The sequence below is a fragment of the Lepidochelys kempii genome, chromosome 7 (genome assembly GCF_965140285.1).
Source record: "Lepidochelys kempii isolate rLepKem1 chromosome 7, rLepKem1.hap1, whole genome shotgun sequence".
NCBI classification, from domain to species: domain Eukaryota; kingdom Metazoa; phylum Chordata; order Testudines; family Cheloniidae; genus Lepidochelys; species Lepidochelys kempii.
In genome coordinates, this window is record NC_136386.1 from 121,195,110 (window position 1) to 121,222,144 (window position 27,035).

The 27,035-nt window shown below is 46.8% G+C and overlaps 1 protein-coding gene across 2 annotated transcripts in view; it reads right to left on the reverse strand.

Annotated features, from left to right (window-relative positions):
- Positions 1 to 27,035, reverse strand: part of PDCD11 (programmed cell death 11) — a 44,489-nt gene that overhangs the window by 10,775 nt on the left and 6,679 nt on the right. For both annotated transcript variants that reach the window (XM_073354470.2, XM_073354471.2), the window contains exons 5-26: positions 26,345 to 26,506; positions 25,567 to 25,690; positions 23,947 to 24,128; positions 22,322 to 22,429; positions 21,557 to 21,763; positions 17,485 to 17,609; positions 16,749 to 16,809; positions 16,018 to 16,164; positions 14,532 to 14,783; positions 12,965 to 13,108; positions 11,801 to 11,995; positions 10,980 to 11,150; positions 10,141 to 10,360; positions 8,680 to 8,832; positions 7,041 to 7,156; positions 6,318 to 6,832; positions 5,470 to 5,532; positions 4,725 to 4,833; positions 3,905 to 3,994; positions 2,917 to 3,019; positions 2,116 to 2,293; positions 732 to 788 (exon numbers count right to left, since the gene is read on the reverse strand). In XM_073354470.2, coding sequence (XP_073210571.2) covers positions 732 to 788; positions 2,116 to 2,293; positions 2,917 to 3,019; positions 3,905 to 3,994; positions 4,725 to 4,833; positions 5,470 to 5,532; positions 6,318 to 6,832; positions 7,041 to 7,156; positions 8,680 to 8,832; positions 10,141 to 10,360; positions 10,980 to 11,150; positions 11,801 to 11,995; positions 12,965 to 13,108; positions 14,532 to 14,783; positions 16,018 to 16,164; positions 16,749 to 16,809; positions 17,485 to 17,609; positions 21,557 to 21,763; positions 22,322 to 22,429; positions 23,947 to 24,128; positions 25,567 to 25,690; positions 26,345 to 26,506 — 3,482 coding nt within the window. The remainder of the gene's footprint in view (positions 1 to 731; positions 789 to 2,115; positions 2,294 to 2,916; positions 3,020 to 3,904; positions 3,995 to 4,724; positions 4,834 to 5,469; positions 5,533 to 6,317; positions 6,833 to 7,040; positions 7,157 to 8,679; positions 8,833 to 10,140; positions 10,361 to 10,979; positions 11,151 to 11,800; positions 11,996 to 12,964; positions 13,109 to 14,531; positions 14,784 to 16,017; positions 16,165 to 16,748; positions 16,810 to 17,484; positions 17,610 to 21,556; positions 21,764 to 22,321; positions 22,430 to 23,946; positions 24,129 to 25,566; positions 25,691 to 26,344; positions 26,507 to 27,035) is intronic.

A 27,035-nucleotide genomic window follows, 5' to 3' on the forward strand; every position in this document is an offset into this window, starting at 1 on the left:
CCTTGGCCTGTTACACTTTTGAGATAGTGCCAGAAAAAGGGGCAAAGGCACTGATTGAGGCTGTATGAAAATTTGGGGTTTGTGTCCTCCTGCCCCAAAGAGGCTTTAACCCAGCCTCCCATCACTTGCATTCATGTGTCCAGCAACCCGATCTGTGGTCACAATCGGATACATTGATGCCATCATCTGTGTGTGCAATGCACGACTGGCACAAAGTGAGAAGAATCAAGCTCTTCATCTGCCATTTCTTCTGAAAAGTAAAATGTTCATCTGCATTTTTTGAGGTTAAATGTTTATGCTGCCAATTCCACCATGGGAAACTATTTGTTTATTTTTTTTAAACTAGGTCTAAATAAGTTCACTGGAGGAAAGGTAAACACACAGAACACATATCCAAATGAAGCTGTGTGGACAGACCTAGAAGAGCAGTGAAACTCAACCAGACCTAGAATGCTCATAAATAAAATGTGTGAATGTGTGTATTCACAACCAGACATCTTCACATTCTCCCGGACACGGGAAACCCTCTAAGCAGAATGAACAAGCAGCATCCAAAGCTATCTTCATCCCTTACAAAGTCTGGGATATCAGGCTAATTATGTAATCTGAACACATGCATTGGGCTGGCCCAGTAAATGTGGGTTTCAGGGTGGGTAAAAAACTAAACACCAAGTTTCACTGCACTTTTTACCACTCTCAGGAGATCTACAGTCCAATGCAAAGGCACCTACCTGGATTGCCGGAGAGATATTTCTATTTTGTTGTCTTCATTGGATAGGACACAACACCTGGAGATGTGGGAGAGGCACGAAAATGGGAAACCTTTGAGCAGATTAAAAAAAAGGCACACACAGAGGAAGCAGAGAAATTCTTCATACAGCAGCATTAAACGTAGAAGGTGCACTAAGAACCCAGATCTCTGAAGCACTTACAGTCTACCGCAGACCAATGAGATACAATGATTTAGGAGATCAGCTGAGAAGGTTTTGTGAAAGAAAACAACCTACCGACCTACACCATAGTATCTGAGCATCTCACAATCCTGAATGCTCACAACACCCCTGTGAGGAAGGGAAGTCACATTAGAGGTGGGGAATTCGGTCACAGACACACCATGGCCCAGATTTAGATATTTAGGAGTATAAATCCTATTGACTGTCAATGGGATTTTGGCTCCTAAGTGCTTACATTCCTTTGGAAAATGAGACAGGCTCCTAAATCAGTTAGGCATAGCAACACAGAGCACAGCAGCACCTAAATACCTTTTAATATCTGGGTGTAAGCAATTATTCCCTCTAATTTTTCTCATGTATGTGCGGAATGAATTTTGTTATGTGCACCAATATGGAGGTGATGTGTGGTGGGGGTGGGGCCGGGGCCGAGAGGTTTGGAGTGTGGGAGGGGGCTCAGGGCTGGGGCAGAGGGTTGGGGTGCTGGGTGGGAGCTGAGGGGGGAAATGAAGGCTCCGGCTGGGGGGGTGGGCCCGGGGGTGGGGCCAGAGATGAGGATGGGGGTGAGTTTGGGGTGCAGACTGCCCTGGGGTGGAGGGCGGGGCGGGGGGAAGAGAGAGAACTCCCCCCAGCAGCACTTGGGCTGGGGAGGGGAGAGGCGCCTCTCCCGGGCCGCGGCAGCTCTGGGGCTGGGGCCGAGGTAGAGGTGCCTCTCCCTGCCGAAGCCCTGAGCACCTGTGCGGCCCTTGATACGCTTAGAGGGAACTTAGGGTGTAAGTGATTTGTCTAACACCCTTGGAATTCAAAGCAGGTCTCCCAAGTCCGAAACTAGCATGCTAAGCACTGCAACACCCTTCTTTAAGAAATGGGTTCTGAAAAGGGGACTGAAGGAAGCGAGCACACAGGAAGTGAGCAGCTGCCCCAAGCAGATACAAATGTAAGGTTACAACCTTCTCCCCTAGAGGAGCCAAAGAGCTATATGTCCTCTAACTCTTTACAATTTGCCCCGGAAGGGGTAACACTCCGGCTGGAATGCAAGGAAAACCCCTCAGTGCTGCTGCTAAACCAAACCACTGGTGAATCTTGTCACTGCTGAAGGATTTTCCCAGGCCCCCCCACTTGAGGAGGCAACAAGAGACTTCAGGAGACTAGGAGAATCTCTGACCTGACAAGCTTCCCGATGCTGAAGTTCTCTAGCGGCTGCTCAGCATATGAATCACTCAGGTGAAAGATACTGGCTTTGCCGGTCTTTCCGAAGGGAAGTGCAATGGTGAGGCAGACATGTGGAGTCACCTTTGTTATGGTGCCCAGGGTGATGGTTCCTTCCGCCAGCGAGTGGACTCCTGCCAAGAGCACGAGGATTTCAGAGGGGTTATTTCAGCCAGACCCCACAAAGGGTGAAGATATTCCAAGCTTGAACACTTGGGGTAAGGGAATCAAGTAGACAGAAAGGAGGTATGGCGTTACTTCCCCGGTCACCTACCATCCCCACAGTCTTTTGGCCACATGGGGCCTGCGCGGCTCTCTCAGTTCACAATCCCTTTTGTAACGACGATGCCATGTTCAACCATTCACAATCCTTCCTCCCAGATATGACCCTGAACCCATTATACCCGGACCCGTAGTAATTGATGAACAGCTTGTGTGACACCTGATGGAGACCAGTCAGAAACCAAGTTGCTTCAGAAGAGAGCAGAGATGAGGACCCTGCCTGACACACCTAGAAGGAGAACTGATGCTTTAGTCTAAAGGCTTGAACCTCTACGTACCGGCTGAGTCTGAAAACCAAAGCACCTTGAACTCTGGATCCAGATTCAGGGTGTTAGTTCAGGAGAGAGAGACAAAGTTTGGCTCTGTCTTGCAGCATTCTGATCCCATGGTTTCAGTCCAGGACCATTTCTAGTTGCTGAGCTGATGGAGGAATCCGAACAGGAAGGGTGCTGCAGTTAACGAGGCTTTACCATACCTGTAAGTGACAGGCAGAGGTTGGTCTCAGAGGCATCTGTGCCAGTCACTGTGGCAGACAAAGCTTGGCCATTCTTGAAGCTCTTTTCTGGATGCTTTAAGACCTGCGGGGGAGAGAGACTTCCACTCATCACCAGGGACTTCAGCCACTCATTTTGATTTTAACCAAGGTAATCTCAGGACATTTCGAGATCTACATTTGGCATTATAGGCATCTTCTGTGCATCTATTAAACCCTGATAAAGAAATGTCACTGTGACGCTGGATAAATCTAGCAGTAAACAGCATTTCTTACTGCTCATGTTTTAGGGAAGCAGCCTGGCCCCATGGAAAAAAACAAACAAACACTGGACTGGGATTCAAGAGACTTTGGGTCTATTTCCAACTCTGCCACTGGCTTGCTGGGTGATTTGGGTAGTCATGTGCCACCCTGTGGCTCAGTTTCCCCATCTGTAAAATGGGGATAACGATGCCAACATGCTTTGAGATCTACTGCTGAAAAGCAGTATGTAAGAGCTAGGTATTATTATACTAATTATCTTGTTGCCACTATAAAAAAAGCAACTCAAAAGAGACAGAGATTGCACAGTGAGTGAGTCTACAAGGTGGCGGGGGTGGGAGGGCAGGGAAGGGTAAAAGGACTTGGCAAGGAACCGATTTCCAAATATTCGTATTAAGAGGCAAATAGATCTGATTTGTTCTGCTAACGATCTGGCATTTGATTCGGAAACTCTGCAGTTCCCCTTTGAAAAGAAAAACAACTAATGATGTTCACAATCTAACGTTTCTCTAAAAATAACCAAGTCAACAATACTCATTATGGAGTAGCTGAAAGAGGAAGAACAGGCCCAGCCCCAGCCATGACACAGGATCAGGAAGCAAAGAGGAACCAAAGGGTTGGAGGCTGCTTGAGACACTTTTGTCTCTGGGTGCTCGCAGCCTCATGTGTGCAAAACCTTCATGCATGTGATTCTCTGGCGAGGACTTACCTTGGGGTTAAGGGAAAGCAGAAGCTGGGGAACTCTTCCTCGAATCTCAGGGGTGATCTCCACCTCCAGCCAAGTCTTGGTGGTGTTGTACTGAGAGGAAACCAACCAGCCATAGAAGAGAAGGTTAGACTTACAAGAAGCTCCATGGCTTCATTGGAGAGAGAAAATTCAGATCGAGTCCAGAAGGGCCCAATTATGATCATGTAGCCGGATCTCCTGCATAACACAAGCCAGAAAACCTCTCCCAGCATTTCCAGCCCGGATTCCAATCGCTTATTGATTAGGACTCGGACAGGAGAGGTGCTTCTTTGTGCTCTCAGAGGAGAGGATGAGTCTCCCCAAAGAGGAGAAACAGCATTTGGAATTCTCTGCAGATAGAGATACTAACAGAGGGGTCTTTTGGGTGGGAGGGAATCATGAATTGGCCCCAATGATATCTTGCTGCTATGGGGTCTGCTGCTACACTGCAGTGATTCTCACACAAAGGCTCAGGAGTTCCAGCATCTGGCATATTTGGAATTGGGGGAGTTTTCCCCCAAAAGAACCTTCTGCTGGAGCATGGGGGGGGGGGGGGAGGGCGGCAGGGGGAACACTGCACTGGGGACAAACAGGCTGTGATATCAACCCATCTCCTTAGCTCTGGAGTTATTCTGCTCCTTCCTATTTCCTTCTGTCGTCAAGACTAGGGCTGGATTTTGGATGTACCGATCAGCATTTTACTGGCACGTTTGAATTTTTCAGACTATGGGCTGGAACCAGGCCTGACGTTTTGACAGTTGGTCCTTTCCCAGCATTTATTTTGGAAGCCTCCAAATCTCACCTTCTTCACAAAGCAGGTCACCGTCTGCCCAGCTTTGTAGGGCCTGAGCCGTTCACTGGGATTGTCTCCTTCGGGGCTCAGAGCTGTGCCACCATCCCCCTTCAGATCACTGTTCAGAAAGCAAAGAGACAGGAGCAGATGGAAAAAAATTACAGTCCCAGCTCCAAGCAGTGCATGGACACGTTGTGGATCCAGGAGACTGTTTATGATGATGAAATATCCCCTGGGCAGCATCCCTGTAAAGTTCATCCCCACTCTCTTTCCCCCAAGCTTTCTTCCCTTTATTCTGCACAGTGCAGGAACTCCCACAATTTAAAGCAAGTCTCCCCAATGCAGAGAGAACCACTAGGGTGTGGTTTGAGCCATGTCCCATGCTAGGCAGCTCAAGGGTGTGTTAGCGGAACAGTCGACGCTTTAACTTGTAGTGGCCAGAACAGAGCTGGAAAGAAGAAAGGAGTGATATGCTTATGTGTCCTGTTGTCTCGCGGATTCCTGGCTCCTGGCCTGTTCCTCGTATCCTCTGTAGGCTGGAGGGCAAGGGAGCCTCTGCAGGGCAGAGCTCCGTGGCACACAGGAGTTGTGGATCCCAAATCCTGCCACCCTTCTCCCTTCCCCAGCGGAACACCGCTTCCCCAGCAACAGCTGACAGGGTGGAATTTGGCACTTGGCACTTTCCATCTTCACGGCACTTTACAAACATTAAACCAGGTGGGCAGGAGGCTAGTACAGAATCTGCGGCTCTTACCTGGGTCGAATGCTGAGCTCTGGAATGGACTGAGTGAAGTGTGGATGGGTGATGGGCAAATACCTGCAACAGAGGAAACCATTCAATTCCTTCTGTCTCCACAGCACACTGCAACGAGGCTTTCCCGGCCCGTTACCCGCACAGCACAAAGCCAAGCACTCTTAAAACTAACAGCTTCCCAGTTCTGGTGCTCAGCCTTTGCCACGCTCCCACCCACTCCAAAATGAGACACTGCTAGGGCACCATCCTCGGTGCTGGCTCTGTAACAGAGCCACTGCTGGACCGGTCTGGGCAGCAAACCCTGGGCAGATTAGCTCTGCCTCCCAAAGCAGAGTAATCCTCTTTCTCTGCCTACATTTGAGGAGCCTCCTTCCTCGCACTGGGATGCTGACACGCGATCATCTGTGAGATGACCAGCTGCGTTAGGCACTCAAGAGTGGGGTTTTTGGATAAACCTAAGGGAATAACGTGCCAAAATTCCATTGAACTTAGATTGGAGTTGGAAGTTTCGTTACCTCTGAAGTCAGACCCTTAACTTTCACTCAGGACTAGCTCCTGCTCCACTGGAAGTCAACAGGAGCTTTGACTAAGGCAGACCCCAGACTCCTCTCTACCTGTGATCTAAGACAGGGATAGAATGCCCATCTGCAGTGATGCAAGTATCATGTGCTAGCCGGGGCATGGAACATGGCAGGGGAAGATTCCCTTAGGGCCTCATCACCTCCAGCAGGCATAGCTGGAATACAAAATGCCTGGACAATACAGAGGAAGAGACCTGGTTAATCTGAACTAAATTACTACTCCACTGCCAGCTTCCCCTAGAAGCGACACAGAAGCTCTTTTTCTACCTGTGAGTCTTCACATCTCTGCCTCCAATGACCCGGGCTGTCACCTTCTGCCCAGCTTTCAGCCTGGATGTTGGAAAGGTGCCTATGGGGACTTCATCCAGGATCTGGGACGTGTGGATGGAGCCCGTTAGCTTGTCATCAATGGCAACTGTCACGTAGGTAGGTCTGACGGACTTCACAGTTCCCTTGACCACATCTCCTAAGCACAGGGAGTGTTTCACTGCAGCCAAGCCTTCCTCTACGGTCTCTGACTCTTTCCGGGACCTTATAAAAGCCCTTTTCTTTGCTGGGCCTTGCACTGCTAACAGGATGCCATGGTCACCTGTCAGCACGGTTTTTAAGGTTACAGAGACAACCTGTCCCACCTTCAGCTTCTCAGAGTCAAAACGGAACGTGTCATTGAAGTGAGAGGCCACAGGAATGGCAGTCAGCTGACCTGTCTCCACCAACGAGGCAATGGCAAACTCTTCTGCTACATGCTGCACGACAGCAGGCTGCTGGGAGTTTTCCATTAGCTGTCAAACAGAGACTGGTGGTGACTTATCAGCAGGAACTCTGGATTCCAAGCTAAGACATTCTTGCCCCTTCTCCCCGCCCACCGCCACTTTGTGTGAAACATTTCACACCTGAGCATTATTTAAAATCCATTAACCAGGTAAATGCATACCTGGCACAGGGACAGAAACACACGAGACCTAATAAGAGAACACAAGCCAGACGTACCCCTTTGGCTTTTGTGTGCAACAGCTCTTCTCGAAGGGAGACGTGAACCGCTGATTTGAGGGCATCAACATGAAGAACCAAGACTCTTGCTTTTTGACCAGCAACCAAGCTCTTGTCTATAAAAACAAGAAGATTAACTGCTGACAGCCCAAAAGGATTTCCACCAGTCTTGACCCTGTGTGACAAAGCCAAGGGCAGCACGCTCAAGGGCAATCTGAGCTCCTAATGCTACCATGCTAACACTAAAACTGTTTCACAGTCCAGAGGACCCATTCACAATATGGTTACTACTAGCAGCCAAATGTGCGGTAGCTCATTTAAAAAAAAAAAAAAAAAGAATCGATCCATATTTTTTCTCCAAGCCACTAATGTTGGGGGAGTGTTATCCTTTCACTGGGAAAAAAACAAAAACCACAGCCAACCTTACAGCAGGATCAAGTCAATTTTACAATCAATCAATCAAACCTACCTTGTATATAGAACTTTTCATCAGGAGATTTCAAAAGTCCTTTACAAAGGAGGTCAGTACTATTACCCCCATTTTAGAGAGGGGGAAACCGAGGCACAGAGCAGGGAAATGACCTGTCCAAAGTCACCCAGCAGGCCAGTGGCATAACTGGGAATAGCACTCAGGTCCCTCAAATCCCAGGCCACCACTCCTTCCACTAGGCCACACTGGCTGGTATATGTCTGGTTGTCATTATTTCGAATTTGAACAAAATAAATACCCAGATTAAAAGGTTGTAACTAAACACAAATGGCAGGTTTCAGAATAGCAGCCGTGTTAGTCTGTCTTTGCAAAAAGAAAAGGAGGACTTGTGGCACCTTAGAGACTAACCAATTTATTTGAGCATGAGCTTTCGTGAGCTACAGCTCACTTCTGTAGCTCACGAAAGCTCATGCTCAAATAAATTGGTTAGTCTCTAAGGTGCCACAAGTCCTCCTTTTCTTTAAACACAAATGGGTCTTTTAAAAGGCAACAAATGCAGGTTTGAGTCAAATTTGTTAATACTTGCATGGAAACTTCGTATATGGTGTGTGTACGTACACACGTTCATGGGTGCGCGCACACACTTCATATATGTTAGTAATGATAAAACGAAGTTAAAAACAGTTCTGAATGCCTAAGATAATTTTCAGTTCTGCTTAAAAAATGACACTTTTCTGGGCTATTATTTGAACTACAATGTATTTGAAATTGCAGTTTTGCTTAATAACGTTCCTTGAATCAAGAGAAAAATTATGCAGCAACTGAGCATATTCCAGCTCCTAGAGGAGGAAGGGAAAAAATTAAAAACTGTTCATTAATACTTTATCCTTCTATAGCACCTTTCATCTGAGGAGCTCAAAACACTAATTAAGCCTCACAGAAACCCGGTGAGGTAGGGGGGCATTTTGCTGATAGGGACAACAGAGTCACAGACAGGTTTAATCATGCCCCAAACCATGCTCTGGATCAGTGGCAGAGCTAGAAACAGAAACTCAGGAGCCCACGCCTGCACTATCCCATGCTCATGACACTCCTCACTGTTTCATCAGCAATTTATTTCATTCCAGACAAAGCAGTTTGAGAGCATTGTGTATCCTACCCAGTGACGATGAAACACAAAGAAATAAGACCATAAAAGAAATTCCCAACCTCCAACATGATAGCGAGTGGCTGTTACGGTCAGCCCAGCAACACAGCTGCCGTTGAAGAATGCTGAGCCATCCCTCTGCACTTCCTGAATGACCAGCTCCAGTTTCTGCCCAGGTATCAATCCACAGAGGTTTTGGGCCACCTTGGAATGATCTAAACCGACAGAATGGGAAAAGGTAGAGAGTTAATTTTATTTCCACTGGATCTTTCGCAGAAGCAAAGAAGCGGGATTCACCTTTGCTTAATATGAGTTTTTATGCCCCTCTTTAAAAAAAAAAAAAGAGAATCAGATAGTTTAGACCCCCCCAACACACAAAGAAATAGTATTAAAATGTAATCCCAATAGAAACACTTACGAAAAGCTAAAAATTTAAAATCACACCGCCGATCACTAGAGATATTTAATGTCCCAGGGCTGTTAACCTATGACTAAACAGGCCTGTCTGGAGGGATAGCATATAACTTTAATGCAGCCCAATTCAGGTCTCTTCCAATTATCATCTAATTCCCTCTTTCTGCATTTCTAGTCTATTATAGTCTCTAAGGGAGATCTGTATTTCCTAAGGTGCCTATCACCTTGGTATCTAAGCATTAGTGCATTTAGTACCTCTTTTCTAAACAATTCAGTTCTATACCCTCACGAATGCTCCTGCTTTTGGTATGTGCATTTGTATGCAGAGAGGCATCTACGTACAGGTGACCAGGATTCTCAGGGCATTCAGGTCTGGGAGGTAGGGGGTTGGTACGCACACAGGTACTGCATAGCAACCTTTCAGAGATACAGAAGTACTTTCCATGTCTACTTGGCTAAGGGGCAACCAGCAAATACTTTTCCCCAGCAGATGAACAAGCTGGCTCACCACAAACCCCTCCCCTCTGTTAGGTAGATTTCACCTTTTTTTTTTTTAAATGTGATTTTCCTTACTGTACCCTTGACCACAGTATTTAAGTACTGATTGGATAAATCAGATCTGCATGAAATAAAAATCAGATCTGCATGACCTCCTCAGAGGATTCTGCTCTTCACCTGCCTCCCAGGAACTAGAAGGCACCAAGTTTTGTCCCATTGTGTCTCCCTGGCTCTTTCTATTCTATTTCAGCATAAGGCTAATGACATCATAGCTCTTAACCCTCTGTTCTTAACCACTCAGGGCCTCAACCTGCTCCCACTGAAATCAATAGCAAAACTCCCACAGACTTACAATGGGAGCGCAGCCTGGCTCTTGGTTTGCTAGTTGTCCCCACTCCTGACAAGAGTTCCAGAAAGTGTTGTTCCTGTTTGTAGCCTTTCAAGGCCTGGACTCATTCTATAAACCCTCCTCTCTTAACAAACCTGGCTCACAAGTTAAGCCATTGCTTGCTTTGAGCCTTCTCTTACATGGAAGGCAAAGGGGTAGTTTATGCCTTGTATTATTTCTCTAGTGCTGAGCGTCATGACCTGATCCCTGTTCCCAAACTTACTTCTTCTGCTCAGAATGCCCCTGACCTCCTTCAGCTCCTCAAAGCACTGGCTCAGTAAGGAGAAGCTCTCAGCGACGGGATCTTCTGAGCCGACCTCAGACAGCTTCAGACACAAGAGGATACGCTGCTTCTCCTCGTCCATGCTCGTCACATTGGCAACCACCGTCTGTCCCACCACAAAATGGTCTTTGGTGTCTGTCACAAACTTGTCACTCATGGCCTGTTTGGAAAAAGAGGTCAGCAGAGGTAGCTGCTTAGCAACCCTATTAAACTATAGCACCTTTCATGAGAGTGCTTTGGAGTATTTTTACAAACATCCATTAAGCTTCAACCTCTCTCTGATGTTGGCAGGTATTATCCCCATCTGAGAGATGGGGAACAGGCACAGAGAGGTTAAGTGACTGGCACAAGGTCACAGAGCAGATCAGTGCAGGCCTGGGAACAGAACTGAGGAGTCGCAATTCCCAATCTCCTCCATGAGGGGCGAGCTACCTCACTGTAGCAGTGCTGCGTTTTGCAATGCAGTCCCTGATATGCCAGCAGACAGGTGGTGGGAGAGATGTGGCGTGATTAGGAAAGAAGGCTCTTTTCAGCTCTTGTAGAATCCCCATTTGCCTTCATGCTCTTTCTTGCCCCTTCTCTCCCCACAAGCCCTCCCATATCATGGAGGCACCTAGAACTCTATAAATACAACCCTAGACTAAGTTTTTACTACTAGTGGGCTGGGCAGTGGGAGTGCAGGAGACCTGCAGTCTATCTGCCTTCCAGCCCTGCTTAGAGCCACATTTCTTGGGCCTGCAAACATGGTGCTTTAAGAGGGAAAGTCACACCCAGCTTACCGCTTTGGGGGCCAGTCCAGCTAGACCAAATGGGAACTCCACAAACACTCCATAGGACATAATGTTCCTCACGTAACCAGCCAGCTGCATCCCAGGTTGGATTTCAGAGAAGCTCCTCACCACTTGCTCCTCCTGTACAGCAGAGATCACTGCAGGCTTTCTGCACAGGGTCTGAACAACTAGTCAAGGAACAGGGCCTTCTAATCAGGGGAAGAGGAAACAAGCTCAGGAGCCTACTAAATCCCTTGGTATCACCAGAGGGTCTCACCAGAGCCATTGCAAGTTGTACAACACAGGATCTTAAAATCACATCATTCTGATTACCACCTTGCTTTCCCTCCATCGATAATTTTAGCAGCCAATATCTCATAAATTGTGACAGTTGGAGATTAATGCATTACACCATTTGGAAGCTGGAATTCCCTGATTACAATCCATACAATTAGTTGGTTTTCAGTGCTAGTTGTTTACTAAAGTCATGTCACAACTGACATTTATGCATGTAAGCTGGGGAGGCAAACAAGTCAGTAATCAGAATGTTGTGATTTTTAAAGCCTGATGCCTCACAATCTACTAGGGCTAGAAACATGTCTAATCTCTGATGGGATTCCCAGCAGCATACAAGATTCAATTCAAGGGTGGGTGGTTCGCAAGATACCAGCCCTTCAAACCAACCTTGGTTCCTGAGGATGGAACCAGCCCCACACCTTAAACCAGTGTAATTTCTCTTCCTTGTGTACAGTCTAGATTACAAATAGATTGTTCATTCATGAAGGCTCTGGCCATAAAACCCAAACCTCGATGGAAGAGTCAAAGGATACAATGTGTCCTCCCTTGTCACTTAGGCACATAACCCTGTGGAGGATGTCACCCTCTTGGAGCCAATGGTACAGGAGTTTACAGTTAACCACATGGTCAGACAGATGCATCATGGGAAGGTGGGCAGAAACATTGTCCGACAAGATGGAAACCTCCAGGCCATTATCTTTCTTCTTCAGGACCTTCACATCAACCATCTGAACAGAGAACAGGAGACATAACGGGAGACTGTAAACAGCTCTGAGGTCTCTCCAGCTATGCACAAGGAACTCTCTTGTTCCAATAGCGGGGAACCTCAGAAGCATCTGACATTTATTATAAAGCAATCTCAACAAATCACAGAAGTCAAAGTCTGGAAAATTCATTTGATCAGATGGGAGGAGGGGATGAGATCATTTAAACAAAACAGAACATGCCCGTGCTTGCAGTAGTAAAACTTGTATTTACATGTCGGCAGTGTCTTTCATTCCAAAGCATTCTGGAGCAAAATGTGGCAGCTGTTCGCACACTGCAGCATTACAGTTTGAGAAATGGACGTGACCACCACATTCAACAGGAATTACGTCAGGGAAGTCCTATGACCTGTGTTATAGAGGAGCTCAGACTAGATGATCACAGGGGTCCCCTACGACCTTATAATCTATGTACTGGGACTGCTGAAGTTAACACTCTTGGGTTAATATCATGGGGCTTTTTTGTCCTCCCTCTTCTAAAGCGCATCAGACCCTCCCTCGCATCCTAGCGGGATGCCAGCCTCACAATAGGAGATGCAATGATGCTAGTTCCTCATTTGCCTGCCGTCTGAAACAGACTTTCTGCATCTACTGGCCTCTTCTCACCTCTCTTTCCTCCCTGTCTTGCACCTCACCCTGTCTCTTTAAGTGCCTTGTGACTGACCATTTTAATGTATTCACATAAGTATTTTCTCTGACATACACTCCTGTATGAGTCATGATCCCGTTTACTTTACTCTAAAAACTTATTTGGGGATGACACTTGTACGAAAGATGCAATACAAAACCTAGTTATCATTGTCCCCATCTAGTGAGACCCATTAGACAGGTTTTAGAAGTAAAATAATTCAGAGTTGCATTGAATCCTTTCCTTAGTAACCAGGCAGAAGGGGGGAACAGGAGGAGGAGGGGGGTAGCATTTACAATCAATACCTGCCCAGTTTCGTAAGTTACTTCCCGATTCTTCTTTGGAATTTGTTCTCCTCCATCCTCAGAGACAGGTCTGCTCATCAACTTGAATGACAGCAGCAGCTTCTCCTGCTCAGGCTCACATTTTAAGACTATGACTTTGACAACCTATTGTAAAGAGATTAAAAAAAAAAAAAAAGACTTAACAGTGAGTTTTCTGTAGATCCATCCCTCCACCCTTATATCCAGTGTACTGCAGTACAGTGCATAAAACAGCAAAATAAATACTCAGCAACTCTTCCCCTCGCACCCAAGGCTATCAGGGCATTCTACAAACATGAGTGAATTCAGATTCACAAAACTAGTGTGAGGCAAGTGTAATCCTCACTTCACAGGTGGGAAACTGAGGCACAGAGTCATTAAAATGACCTGCCCAAGACAGAGCTGGGAATAGAACCCAGGTCTCCCGACTCCCACCACCAGACCATCCTGCCCTTTTTGCAGTTGCTATAGATTCCAGCATTAAAAACAAACAAAAGGCGCCAGGAACACTCTGAGCAGGTCACACGCCTCATGGGGATGGCCCAAAGTACAGACTGGAATTAAAAGTGCTTGGACATTGGTAAAATTGCCAGGCACAGCATGGGTCGGATTTTTAAAATATAGACTTAAAAGACTGTTGTCCTGATCCTGAAAATAAAAGTTTTCATTCTTCTGAAAACAAGGGCCGCAGCATGGACCCCAACCCTGACAATCTGACAAGCCACCTACCCTGGGGCTAGGTTTCTTTGCCACCCAAGCTGTGCAGACCACATTACACAGCTCTGTGCCTGCTGCACTCTCAGAAGCAGGCAAGGCCTGGAAACGTACAAGAAGGCAGCTCTGCAAAGTTCTTGAGGGGAAGGCGTCTCTTACAGCCCAGCCCATTTAATTGTATACAGGAAAGAGGAATCAACTGCTTCACAGGAGCGTTTTCAGAATCCCAGATCCTTTTGATTCCTTCCTGTGTTGTCTGTGCCTGTTAAAGGATTTCCCAAGACAGGAAGAGTTTCCAGTAAAGGCCTCTGATTTGAGTCCTTTAAGCCTTAGGACACAGGTGAGTTTGTAGGCGTGGACATCCAGCTCCTAAGAGTTAAGGGGATGCAACAGGGCAGGGGACAGAAGACTGGGACTCTAACCTGGAGTGAGTGGTCTCGTCTCCCCTCAGGAGCCCCTTCCTCCCTGTTATCAGATTGTCCTTATGACTATGCAGTGGTGTGACAGTGTCACGCGACTGTCAAGGAATAGCCCCCTTCAGGGACCCAAAGCCAGTGGCAGTTAGGTGATTCTTTGGCTAGACTTTTCGATAGCCTGTCTAACCCTAGCACAGCAGAGGGCCCAACACCTCCTGCACTGCAAACCACAGCACCAGACAGATCTTATTTTCCATCTGCCTGCCTTGCCAATATCCCTTTACAACTCTCTAGGTGCATTGAATTTCCACCTGAAGCTCCCATCCACAACCAACCAGCCTGTGGCCTCTTATCTGTCAGTGCAATGTCACAAGTGCCTCTGTTGTGTTTATCAATGTGGGGGGGGATGTATTAGTTACCTGGCCTTTGTAGAAGACTTTCTCTGGGGAAGATATGGGCTCTGAGCTCAGCTCATTCTTGGGAACCAGACCTTTAACGTCATTGTAGAACTTCACAATGCAGCCAAACTCCCTCGCGCACACAATGAAGCCGTGAGCGATCAGGCCGGGCTTTGCAGCCTCGTAACTAGTGAGGACTGGAAATTTCGACATGACCAGAGTTTTCTTCAGAGTTAGGATCAGCTTCTTTTCTTCAGGATTGGATATTAACACCTAAGAGAGCGGGGGAAGAAGAGGTTAGAGTGACCGCAGAGATGCTTTTCAATCAGGGAAAAGGCACCAAATCCTTGATTCATATTCACTATGTACAAGAATCCCACATATGTCAACAAGTTTGCACTAGCTTCAGACATCCAGAAGCAACAGCGCTTTGAGATCCTCAGAGAAAAGGCAAACATTAATGCTGACAATGTCTCAGAAGCTAAACCTGCTAAAGCAGAAGGTGTCAAGTGACGTGGTGGCCAAGTTCATGGTGATTTTCCCTTGGATTGAATTCTCTCTATTCAAAGGCCATCAGGCTAGAAGAAGAGCAACACTGGCCCCCAAATGAGATGCAGGATAGCCTGTCAGTCTCAGTAAGTCTAACAGAAAACCAGGAAGATGAATTAAATGTGTGCATGGAGGTGGGTGGGAGTAAAGCCCATAAAATCCAAGCTTCTCTTTAGAGAAGACAGAGTCTATTTCAGTATGTCACTGCCCGAGAGAGATGACACCATTACTTCTGAGAAGCAGTGCAGGGAAATGCAGGGGTTTCCTATTCAATATGCAGATTCCTACAAGGAATCATCCTAAGGATTTGAAATGGTCACAGCCTTTGAAGTCATTAAATATTGTTGAGGTTTTGGGAAGTTATGTGATTACATCTAGCACGTACGGTGCTTGGTTCATCCAAGGCTCTCAGAGCATTTTAACAAGAGAGAGCAAGTATCACTAGATTCCTCTCTGTAAAATGGTGTTGACAAGTTAAGGCCTAAACATTTTCAAGTGTCCATTAATCGGGAGCACAACCTGAGCCCCTGACTTTCAGAGGTGCTGGGTATCTGTAGAGCCCATCACTTCATGTGGAGTGTGGGTGCTCAGTAGCTCTCAAAATCAGACCCCAGCTGTTTGTAGCTGGGCACCAAACACCCTAAGACCATCCAAAGGAGCAGATGCTTGAAAACATGGCTGTAATTTGGTCAGGCCACCCAGTGAGTCACATCACCCAACACTCAGTCCAGTGGGCAATAGGGAGGGGCAATTGAGAAAAGGCAGCAGCTTCTCTTTCTGAAATACCAGCAACTTCACGGCCCAGGACTCATTATAAACAAACAATAAGTGCATCAGAAAGCCACCCGCTCTCAGTGGAAATCAGATCAGTGTCTAAATGCTCAGGCATCGCTCTGGTGGAGGAGTACAACTTAAGACAGCCCAAGCCCTAGGCTGGTCCCTGGCAGGGGGATCTCACCCGGCACTTGACTTCGCCGCCCACGCTGTACTTCTTCTCGGGCTGTTTCAGGAGCACGTCCGCCAGGTGTAGGCGAGGCACCAGCCCCCTGATGTGATCCGTCACCTTCACCTGCATCCCCAAGGGTTTCAGAGCCAACACTTTGCCCTAGAGTCCGCAGAAGAGAGCAGGATCAGTAGTTTTCAGTGTGGGTTGGGGTGTACATGGGAAATGGCCTACCCACTACCCCCCCAAAAATAAACACACCCCGCCCCAAAAATCTATCTAACGTATTAACCACGTGCAGGGCAACAGCTTTACATAAGGGAAGCTACGCTGCATCTTGCACCCGTGTTGCCAGTGCTGTGCTCTCCATGGGCCACATGCTGGTTCTGCTGAAGTCAATGGTAAAATTCCCACTGACTTGAAACAGACCTGGATCTGACCCCATATATATATTATATCCAACATACGATAGGGAATACAAAGCTTTAGAAAGATCATTCTACGCTCACCAAGGCAACTCAAACACCTAGACTGAAATGTCGCTCAGCCAGGTAACTACAGCCTGGAGAACTTGCAAGTTATTTTTGCTGGTGCTGTATTTACATTCTCCCTTTCCAGCACTGGTCTGAAACAAATAGGTGTGAACTGGCATTAACTAGGCAGGGAAAAGACACATCGCCTAAGGCGTGGCAGCAAGTACCAATACTCGACAATGCCAAACGTGCGACATTCTCTCAGGAACTTACCTCCACCACGTGCCCGGGACAGATGTCTTGGTATCTCAGAAACGGAGCAGCAATAATTCGACTAGGAAAAGATACAGCAAGGGTTGCGGCGTGAGTCATCTTTAACGTGAGGGAAAACCCAGAGGTGGTAAGGACAAGACAACCCCTCTCCTTCCCTCACCCCTGGGGTCTGCCAGAATCTGCCTGGCCCCTATTTATCACATCAATGCTCTGTCCCCCCGCAGCCCTGTGTCAGAGTCATGGTGACGTTCCTCTGTAAAGGTGGTCTGGGCCCAGCCACTGGACTAAGCTCTGACCCAGTTTATGACACAAAGGATGGTGGCCAGAAGCCAAAACCGTGCATGCAGGGAACCCGCTGGCTCTCAGAGGGCAATACCTTTACTAGACAGGAAGGATGGCCCAGTGGTTAGAGTGCAAGCCTGAGACCTGCTCTGTCGCAGCCTTTCTGTGTGACCTTGGGCAAGTCACTTAGTCCTACTGGACCTCAGTTCCCATCTGTGCAATGGGGAGAACAGCCCGGCCCTGCCCCACGGCGATTGTTGGGAGGAGAAATGTGTTCAAGGTTGTGAGGTTTCAGATAATGGGCAACAGATGAGTGCCACAGACAGCTAATGAGTGGAAACCCCAGGGGGTGGGTTCCAGCCAAACGAAGCAGCACAATATTTTCCACTTGTTATCAGACCCTACTCTCCCCGCAGCTCCCACAAACAATTCTGGAATGGCACCAAGAACTTACTGTTTCAGAGACAACAGGGCCAGCTCATCCATAAGGCTGTAGTCAATGATTCGACATCTGTGCTTGCTTCCCGTCTTAAATGCCCCAGGTTTGAAGGATTTTTTGGTGTCTGAAAGATGCTTCAGCTACAAAAACAAAGGGCGATTTATCACCATTTGGAAATAGAGATAGTATTGACTTTGGAGAACGAGATCTAGACTGACTTGAAGAGGAGAACACAAACCAGTAAGACTCAGCAAGTTTCACATGGGTGTTTTTACTCAGGTGAGATGCAATGCTTACATCCTTCCGCAAGTATGAGTTGGGAGGACAGGGAGGAAGACGCAGACAAACCCATTATTTTGGGGAGCAGCTTGTACGATAGTTGCCATGCAGATGACGTCGTATTTTACTGTGTATACACACACTGAATGGCAACGTTCTGCTAGCATAATTTTTTGAAGACCATTAAGAGCACGAGGCTACCAGGCCAGTGCTTGACCTGAGCGCGAGGCCAGCCTGGTACTTTATGAAGGCTGGGCACATTGTACATTAACCTCATTTCTAAGGACCACCCTGAGCTCCTATGGCGTTCTGGTCACTGCAAAACCAGTGGCTTCCTGAAGGATTTCGACCTCAGTCCTGCAAGTGCAGGATGCTCAACCTCTCACAGGCCTGGGCCTTATAGAGGGAACTTCAGGCTCAAGTGCAACCAAGGCCAGTGAACCCATCACCAAGGCAGGGAAGGAACTAGTGTAGCCAGGAAGAGAGACTCAGATGAAGGATATGGGAGGGAGGGGTTTTTTGTGGGGCCAGTAAGGGAATAATACCAGCAGGAGGAGAGTGGAAGCCAAGGACAAAGGAAGAGCTGGTTAGAGCAGCAAGACAAGACTAGCCTTCCCCCAGAAAATTGGCCAATACCATGTACACCATTCCTGAGACAGGACTGACAAATGCCTTACACAGTAACAATACTGTATTGCACATTTTACTCCTCTGCTAATATAATCCAACATCCTTCCCCCATCACCCCTATGTGCTGGGCTAAAGGATTCAGTGATTCTTTCACAATAGCCCCCCTCTACCCAAACCACGATAGGTAGAGCCCTGCAGATCGGCAGAGATCCGTTTTACATCTGTGGATGTATTGTTTACCATCTTTGTGGCTCGTGGATTGGATACGGATCCAAATTTTTGTCTTTGCACAGGGATATAACAGTAAGATAGGGTGCTGGTGCGGGTGCAGATGTGGATACATATAAAGGTGGCATGCAGACCATGGGACAGACAAGCTAATTATCGTGGATGCGGATCCAAGTTTCTGTATCAGCGTAGGGCTCTGAAGATCTGGACACTAGATTGACTGGCCCAGTCAGCACATGCCTGAAACATACTCCTCTGTCCCTCAAAATACATAACACAAGTGTGACACAGTGGCTTCTTGGCAAAGGGTCCCCTCTTCTTTGCAAACAACTCTCATCTCAGATTTGACAAACTAACTACACGAAACATGTCTATGGATAAATGTCCGAGAAAAGAGAGAGATAAGAGTAACATGTAAGGTATCCACAGAAGGCTTGTAATTTTTCAAGACACTCAATTGTAGGATGTATATATGGGGAATATTTAAGGAATAATGTATTTATATTGAAAATCTACTTTATGGACTTAGAGTAGAAATTAGTCACCAGGGGATAATGTTTCCTGGTGATGCTTCATTGATGCAGGAGGGAATCGTCATCCTGCCCTAGTTAGCCAGTGATGCAAAGCAAGACTCAATTGTCCAGCCTTATTCCAACCCAAGATTTTCAATAGAAAAACATCCAAGACAACCGCAAACACTCAAAACCATGTGAAGGTAGAAAAAGGAGCATTACAACGAGATGGGGGGTTTGCTCTGTTTCGGGGAAAAAAAAAACAAAAGACTGTTTCAGTATCACGGAAGAGGGGGAATGACTGTCAGCATCTGTTCACTAAGGTGACATCTTGGGAGCAGGGATGCTCTTGTGAAAGACTGGATCCTGGTTCTTGTGGAGCCAGCCAGATCGGCAACAGACTGAAAAAGTCACTGATGTGCTTTTGAACATTTTACCCATTGTCTGTAGCACATAAAGGTTAATATTTATGACGAAAACCCCAGAAGATCCCAGGCTTCGCAGCAAGGATTAAGAGTTACATTCTTCCTTAACATTTGCTTTTGCTTTCAGTTTACTAATAAAAATTAAGTACCATCAGCCTTTAGCCATCAAGCCCACAACTCGACTCAAATGTCAGATTACTCCCCACACACCACATACCGCTTATCCCAACGGTTCAGCACAACTGATGGTTGTAAAATGCTGGAAACAGACGTTTATGATGGCAAAGCCCATTTTCACTGTACTATGTAGCATACGTTAACTCAAATCACGTTTCAGAAACACCGTTTAGGTCAAAGGATACTAAACATATACATTTTCTTACGTCACTAATAATAACGTAGATTATTAACATGGAATGAATTAATTTTACTTTATACACTTTATGAGTTTACCTCTCTCTCATCTTGGACAATGAATATAAGAACGGCCATACTGGGTCAGACCAAAAGTCCATCTAGCCCATCTAGCCTAGTCTTCCGACAGTGGCCAATGCCAGGTGCCCCAGAGGGAATGAACAGAACATGGAATCGTCAAGTGATCCATCCCATCGCCCATTCCCAGCTTCTGGCAAACAGAGGCAGACACCATCCTGGCTAATAGCCATTGATGGACTTATCCTGCATGAACTTATCTAATTCTTTTTTGAACCCTGTTATAGTCTTTGCCTTCACAGCATCCACTGGCAAGGAGTTCCACAGGTTGACTGTGCATTGTGTGAAAAAATGCTTCCTTTTGTTTGTTTTAAACCTGCTGCCTATTAATTTCATTTGGTGACCCCTAGTTTTTGTGTTATCAGAAGGAGTAAATAACACTTCCTTATTTACTGTCTCCACACCAGTCATGATTGTATAGACCTCAATGATATTCCCCCCTTAGTCTCTTTTCCAAGATGAAAAGTCCCAATCTTATTAATCTCTCCTCATATGGAAGCTGTTCCATATCCCTAATAATTTTGTTGCCCTTTTCTGAACCTTTTCCAATTCCAATATATCTTTTTTGAGATGGGGTGACCACAGCTGCATGCAATATTCAATATATGAGCATACTATGGATTTATAGAGAGACAATATGATACTTGCTGTCCTATTATCTATCCCTCTCTTAATGATTCCCAACATTCTGTTCACTTTTTTGACGGCCGCTGCACACTGAGTGGATGTTTTCAGAGAACTATCCACAAGGACTCCAAGATCTCTTTCTTGAGTGGTAACAGTTAATTTAGACCCCATCATTGTATATGTACAGTTGGGACTATGTTTTCCAATGTGCATTACTTTGCATTTATCAACATTGAATTTCATCTGCCATTTTGTTGCCCAGTCACCCAGTTTTGAGATATCCTTTTGTAGCTCTTTGCAGTCTGTCTGCGACTTACCTATCTTGAGCAATTTTTATCATCTGCAAATTTTGCCACCTCACCGTTTACCCCTTTTCCCAGATCATTTATGAACATATTGAATAGGACTGGGCCCAGTACAGATACCTGGGGGATCCCACTATTTACCTCCCTCCATTCCAAAAACTGACCATTTATTCCTACCCTTTGTTATGACTTTTAACCAGTTACCAATCCATGAGAGAACCTTCCCTCTTATCCCATAACAACTTACTTTGCTTAAGAGCCTTTGGTGAGGAACCTTGTCAAAGGCTTTCTGAAAATCTAAGTACCCTATATCCACTGAATCTCCCTTGTCCATATGCTTGTTGGTCCCCTCAAAGAATCCTAGTAGAATATAGAGCATACTCAGTTTCACTTCCTGGTTCTCATGCGCTAGCAACACAGTGCAATGTTTGGGTTGCAAATGCTGCAGGACAACTATTATTTACAACCGATTCCACTTACGTTTTAAAATCCCATTCCCTAGACATCTCTGGTTTGGTTGGCTATTTCATGCCAGTTTGCGGCAACCCCTCCCATATTATAATCTGGCTACGGGGCATTTATTACTTACACGTGCAAAAGCCAGAGTGCCGTCGTCCAGTTCAAAGATGGCACCAGTCTTTGTGTGGAAGCTCTTCACCACTGCCTCTTCCACCACCATGCCAATCCGACTGCTGGCGAGCTGGCCTAGCACGCTGCCAGGCTGAAGGAAGACCTGCCGCAGCGTGAGCCGGACTGCTTTGGAGGTGGGATGAACAGAGAAGATGCAGGCCTTCACCTGTTGTAGGGGAGAGAGGACGGCAGGATGGTAAGACAGCCTGGCAACCTGAAGAGCCGAGAGCCATTTTCAACCCTGTACTCTCACATCACACCTGCCTCCTGATCTCTTCAGGAGGCTTTGCAGAGGTACAACAAGGACAATGGAAAGTGCAGAGTTATCATTCAGCTCTAATGTTTTTATGGGCTGGGCATTTTTTCTTTAGTTATCTGATTAAATTGCGTAAGCTAGTTTGGTGAGGACAAGGGGAGTGGAGAGTGACTGCAGGCAATCAGCCCCCGCCACAAGCCATTCCCCATCCTCCATTAGACTCTCAGCTGCCAGAACTGTAAAGGGACACTAACCTAGGACTCTCCAGTGTCTACATTCAGAACTCAAAGACATAGCGGCTTCCCTTCTCCCTACCAGGGGTGTAGAAAGAAGGTCTGTGCCAACAAAATTGCTGACACCGACAATTCCACAGAAAAAAACCTTTACCAAAAAATGGTTAGAGAAGGAAAGGAGAAAGACATGCTAAGCAGCTTTCTGGTTCCTACAGCCGCTTCAGCATCCACTCACCATCTGACTTTGTGAATAACTCCCCACTTTCTTCGGATCCAGATGCATGAAGTCCACAATCCCAGTGAAGGAGGAGAGGAAACTCAGAGTGATGCCATATGGGGTCACCTAAACCAAGAAAGAGAAATTCTTCTGTAGGGCGGAAAATTAAATCACGAAATCAATTCCCTACCATTGCAGGGGCCACGGGCATTGGTACACTCAGTCCCTCCTGTTTTCTGCCTGTGACACACAACAGTAGAGAGTGTCCCGAGGGCTGTTAACACCTTTGTCTAATTCTGGTTGTTTGCTTGGCCTGGAGGTGGCTGGGTGGTGTTGGTAATCTGCGATATACAGGAGGTCAGACTACAGGATCTGATGGTTCCCTCCTGACCTTAAACTCTATGACTCTAAATCTGTGTTAAAAGTTCTCATCCAGATCAAGATGCAGACAGCACTTTACTTCCTCCACTAATAGGCATCTTGTCAGTGCTTACTAACAAGTACGCCGAATAGGACAGGTTAATTGCTCAACAGTTGGCTTTTTGCCACTACTAGAAAAGAATACTTTTAATGTTTCTAACTGTACATTTGATCTCAAGTCCAGAGTCAACCTGTGCTGGTTTACAAGCAGGTGTTTTTCCCATCTTGCACTCCCAAATCCCATTTTCCATTTAAAAACAAACCAACCACTAAGATCCCAGCCCTTGTGGTTGCACAAAAAAAAAAAAAAAATGAACCAAGTGTGAACAAATACAGTGAAATCTGCCTGAATCTGTAGGGAGCCTGAAACAAGAGTTCAACAGTGTCAGCTGCACCCATTCACGTGATGGGCTGTTAACTCTGAAGTCTAATGCTGAAACGTTCAGTGCCAGCTATTTCACCAATGATCAAAGGAGAAGGACCATCAAAGATCTGCATAATGTACTGAAAGTGGTGTCAAGTGGGTGGAGCTGGGGAGAGGGCCACCATTCAGGTTTTCCCCAGTTCAACTTCTGAATGAACTTATGGAAATGTTCATATGAAAAGGAGGAAAGTTTCTCCCGTTTCCATGCCCACAAGAAAAAGGTCCAGAGGCCAAGCAAGGAGAGTTGAAAGGTTAATGCTTTACCCATCCTGCCAGCAAGTTGCCACTTACATTTATACTTGGTGCAGAAGGCCAAAGAGCTAACCCCATCTTGCAGTTAACGTTTTCTGGAGGGCTTTTAAACACCTTAGTGTTGTTACAGAAAGAAAAGGGACTCAAAAATGGCACCCGGTTACTGCCCTTGTGCTGTTTGAGCCAGATCTGCTCATTCCCTGACACAATGGAAGATTTTACTCCTACAGAGGAGCTGTTCTTCCACAGAGCTACAAGACCAAGAGCAGGAGATGAGCAAACTGGATTTGACTCTGCCTAGCACTTCAGCACCACCACCAGCCAATCACAGATATCAGCATCTTTACGCCTGGTGACTGGGCACAGAGCAGAGCTCAATTTCTAAGATTGAGCTGGCGGTGCTGGCAGGCAGAAATAACTTATTTGGATTTGTAAACTCACTGAGTTCCAGCTCAGTTTTGCTGGGGCAGAATACATAGGAAAATGTCCATCACAGTCCCGATCATAACTCCACCTCAACCATCCTTCAGAAAAAGCGGAGTTTTACCTTCTGCACCTGGGCTTTCACCACCAGCCCTGGCAGTAAGTTACTGAGCGTCCAGTTCTGTTCTTCTGTTGCAATGGCCGCAGCAACCTCCGACTGACTAATGGACAGACGGACAATTCTTCCGTTGTTTTTCACTTCTTCAATGAGACAGTTCAGATACTGGCCTATTTTCAGCTCAGCCCCTACAAAGACAGGACACATACCAAAACCCCGCATCATCTTCCTGTCTGTCATATCCCCCTGCTTCACCTTCTGAAACCCTTCACTAGCTCCCCCTCTCCAGCCAAATTCAAGCCTCTTTTCGAGACCCTCCCTCCTGATCCACTCTCATCTCTTATCAGTGCCCCACACTGTTAAGATGCCCTTAATGCCAGTTTCAGCCATGCTTGCCCAGGCCCCCGTGTGCATGGAACAGCCTCCCTGAAAGGACCTATAAGGGCACTACCCTCTGCTCTTTCAAAATCTCTGCTCTCGATCCACTTCTGCTGCAACACCTATCAGAAAACCAGTCAACGTTTAAATGGCTGGCACTCAGGGAAACGCAATGCTTTATTTATGCAATTACAAAGCAGTTTTTTTTAAAATAGGAAGTATCTCTGTGGCTAAAGACTGAACGTATCCAATTTTCTCCCCATGCCTCACCCTCTGTATACTGCTCGTTTTCTTAGACTGTTAGCTCTTTGCAGTAAGGACCCTGCCTACTGTTGTGTTTGTAGTGCCTAGCACAACCAGGCCCTGGTCCCAACAGGCCTCTGGGCACTAAGGTAATATAGTTAAATGGGGATGAGAAGGACTTTTTCCATGCTCACCCGGAGAACACATGCCTCACAGGAGGCAGCAATGCAAGCTCCTCCTGCCTCCTGGCACCAGATCTAGGGTGCAGAGAACAATTCCCTTTTATCCGTGGCCTTTGCGGATGACAGGCCACAAATCTATTTCTTGTAGCCACCAGATGATACATACATCAGGAATCTGCCAGTCTGAGCCAGAAGAGAGCCATCTGACCAAAGCAGCAGAGAACGGTGCTCTCTGAGCTTTTCAGTTCTAGTGCGTTTAGGGACTTTTACCGATACACCTCTGGAGCACACGCCTTTAACCAGGAAACTGCCACTTTGGTTGGTTGCTTTCAGATGGGTGTGGATTTGGCGCCATGAGAAGGGGATCTCTAGACAATCCTGGAGACCAATCAAACCTCAGGACAGGCAAAGTGTCGGTGGCAGCAGCACGCGCTTCTCCTGCGCCATCCTGCCAACGTGCCTCAACCAGGACCCAGAGCGAATACTTCTCAGGGTGGGGGAAATGAAAGGGGAGAGGTAGTGCCCATCTCCATTTGAACCTGGGCCTTTCTGCAACAGTGTCCAACACGGGGAATGACTAGTGCCAGTCAGGATGCAGGTGTTTACAAGGAGTTATACCAGCTGATCAGGAAATGAACTGACAGCCAACAGCTCATTGTTCAATGGCTGTGCACAACCGTACGCTGGCAGAGACGTCTGATCTGTCCTGACCTGAGCTAAGTTTGAGTCAGCTAGGTAGAGCTGAAAGTCTCCCGTCCCATCCCCGCTCCTCTGAGCCAGCCAGTTCTCCGTCTCCAGCTTTAGTTCCTGCTGGATGCCTTACCTTTGTTGGCTGATTTGATGTAACTCTGGGACTTCTGACGAGGCAGAAATGCTTTAGCACCACTGACTCCAATATCTATGAGGTAGCCGTGATCTTCCACACTAGATACCAAGCCAGATAGCAACTGTGGGGAGGGAAACATTACAATTCAACAATATAAAGGAACGGTTAGATCGACAAGGAGAACAATTCTGTCAGCAGACTGCTTGCACTCAGATTTCCTTCTCTCCTGGGGTCAGAGTGCTGGAATTCCTCCCACTGGTTTGGACATATTATACCCTGCCTCCTCTGGAAATGCGGTCTCAGCTGTCCTCTTGTCCAACTAAGGCATGTATCTATGGGATTTTTGGCTTCCTGAAGCTCTGGCAACATCAGGACATTGAAAAGTAACAGGCACCCACACTGCTGACACATGCCTGCCGCCTCAGTGAAGCTGGGTGCAAGAGAATAATTAACTAGGCTCACAACACCTCTGTGAGGCGGTGAGGTAAGTATTATCCCCATTCTACTGATGGAGAAGCTGAGGCAGCAGAAGTTAAATGACTTCCCAAGAGCCAACAAGCCAGTGGCAGAGAACAGATCCCATGAATCACAGCTCAGGCCTGTGTTCTACCCACTACACCACACTTCCTACCAAGATCAGTTACACCAGAAAAGGCACAGATCCTTGCTTGAATTGCATGCAGTGGCAAAACTGAATGCACACAAGGAGACACGAGGGCAAGGAGGAAGCGATCTCCAAAGTGCAGGGTGGCTGCGGTACACCCAGAACACCTACCATGCCGGATCTAAGAGCTGTAGTGTTCAGAGCCTTGTTGACATCTTTGGGGTTAATTGACAGCTTGACACTCTGGTGTCCATCCATGGTTTTCCCCACGCTGGTCACGGTGCATCTGATCAGCATTCCAGGGGGGTACAGGTCCGACAGCGAGTTCAAATCCTAAACAGCAAAACAGTTAAAGGAGATCACGAAAAATCATAAGATCATTATGCAGGAGACCAGAAACAGTCACTGAAGAGGTTTTTGAAATCCAAACCCAAGAGGAAAGCTCTATTCTCAGCAGCAGCTAAATGCCACAAAGACTGGGGCCCTGGGTACAGTGGGCTCGTGCCCCAGCCTGGAGTTTCAAGCCTGACTCGGGACACACACACAAGACATATGTAATGTTACAAGGCTGAGATCAAAGGATTCAACACAGCTGCCAGGCTCTGTCCAAGACCGGAACAGCAGGAGGTGCTACAGGTCAGGATTAAGATACATCGCCCACGCTGATTATGACCCCAGTCTCGGGTCTCCGATTAGCAAAGAGGTAAAAGGTGGGAAAAGAGCAAGGGGACTTTAGCATTTTGCCGTTCCCCAAATTCAGTTTTAAACAGGCACGGACTATGGTGGGAAGGGGAAATATAAACATGCGCAAAAGGTAACAGACTATCTCCCTTCCTTTCCTTGGAACATCTGTGTCATCAGG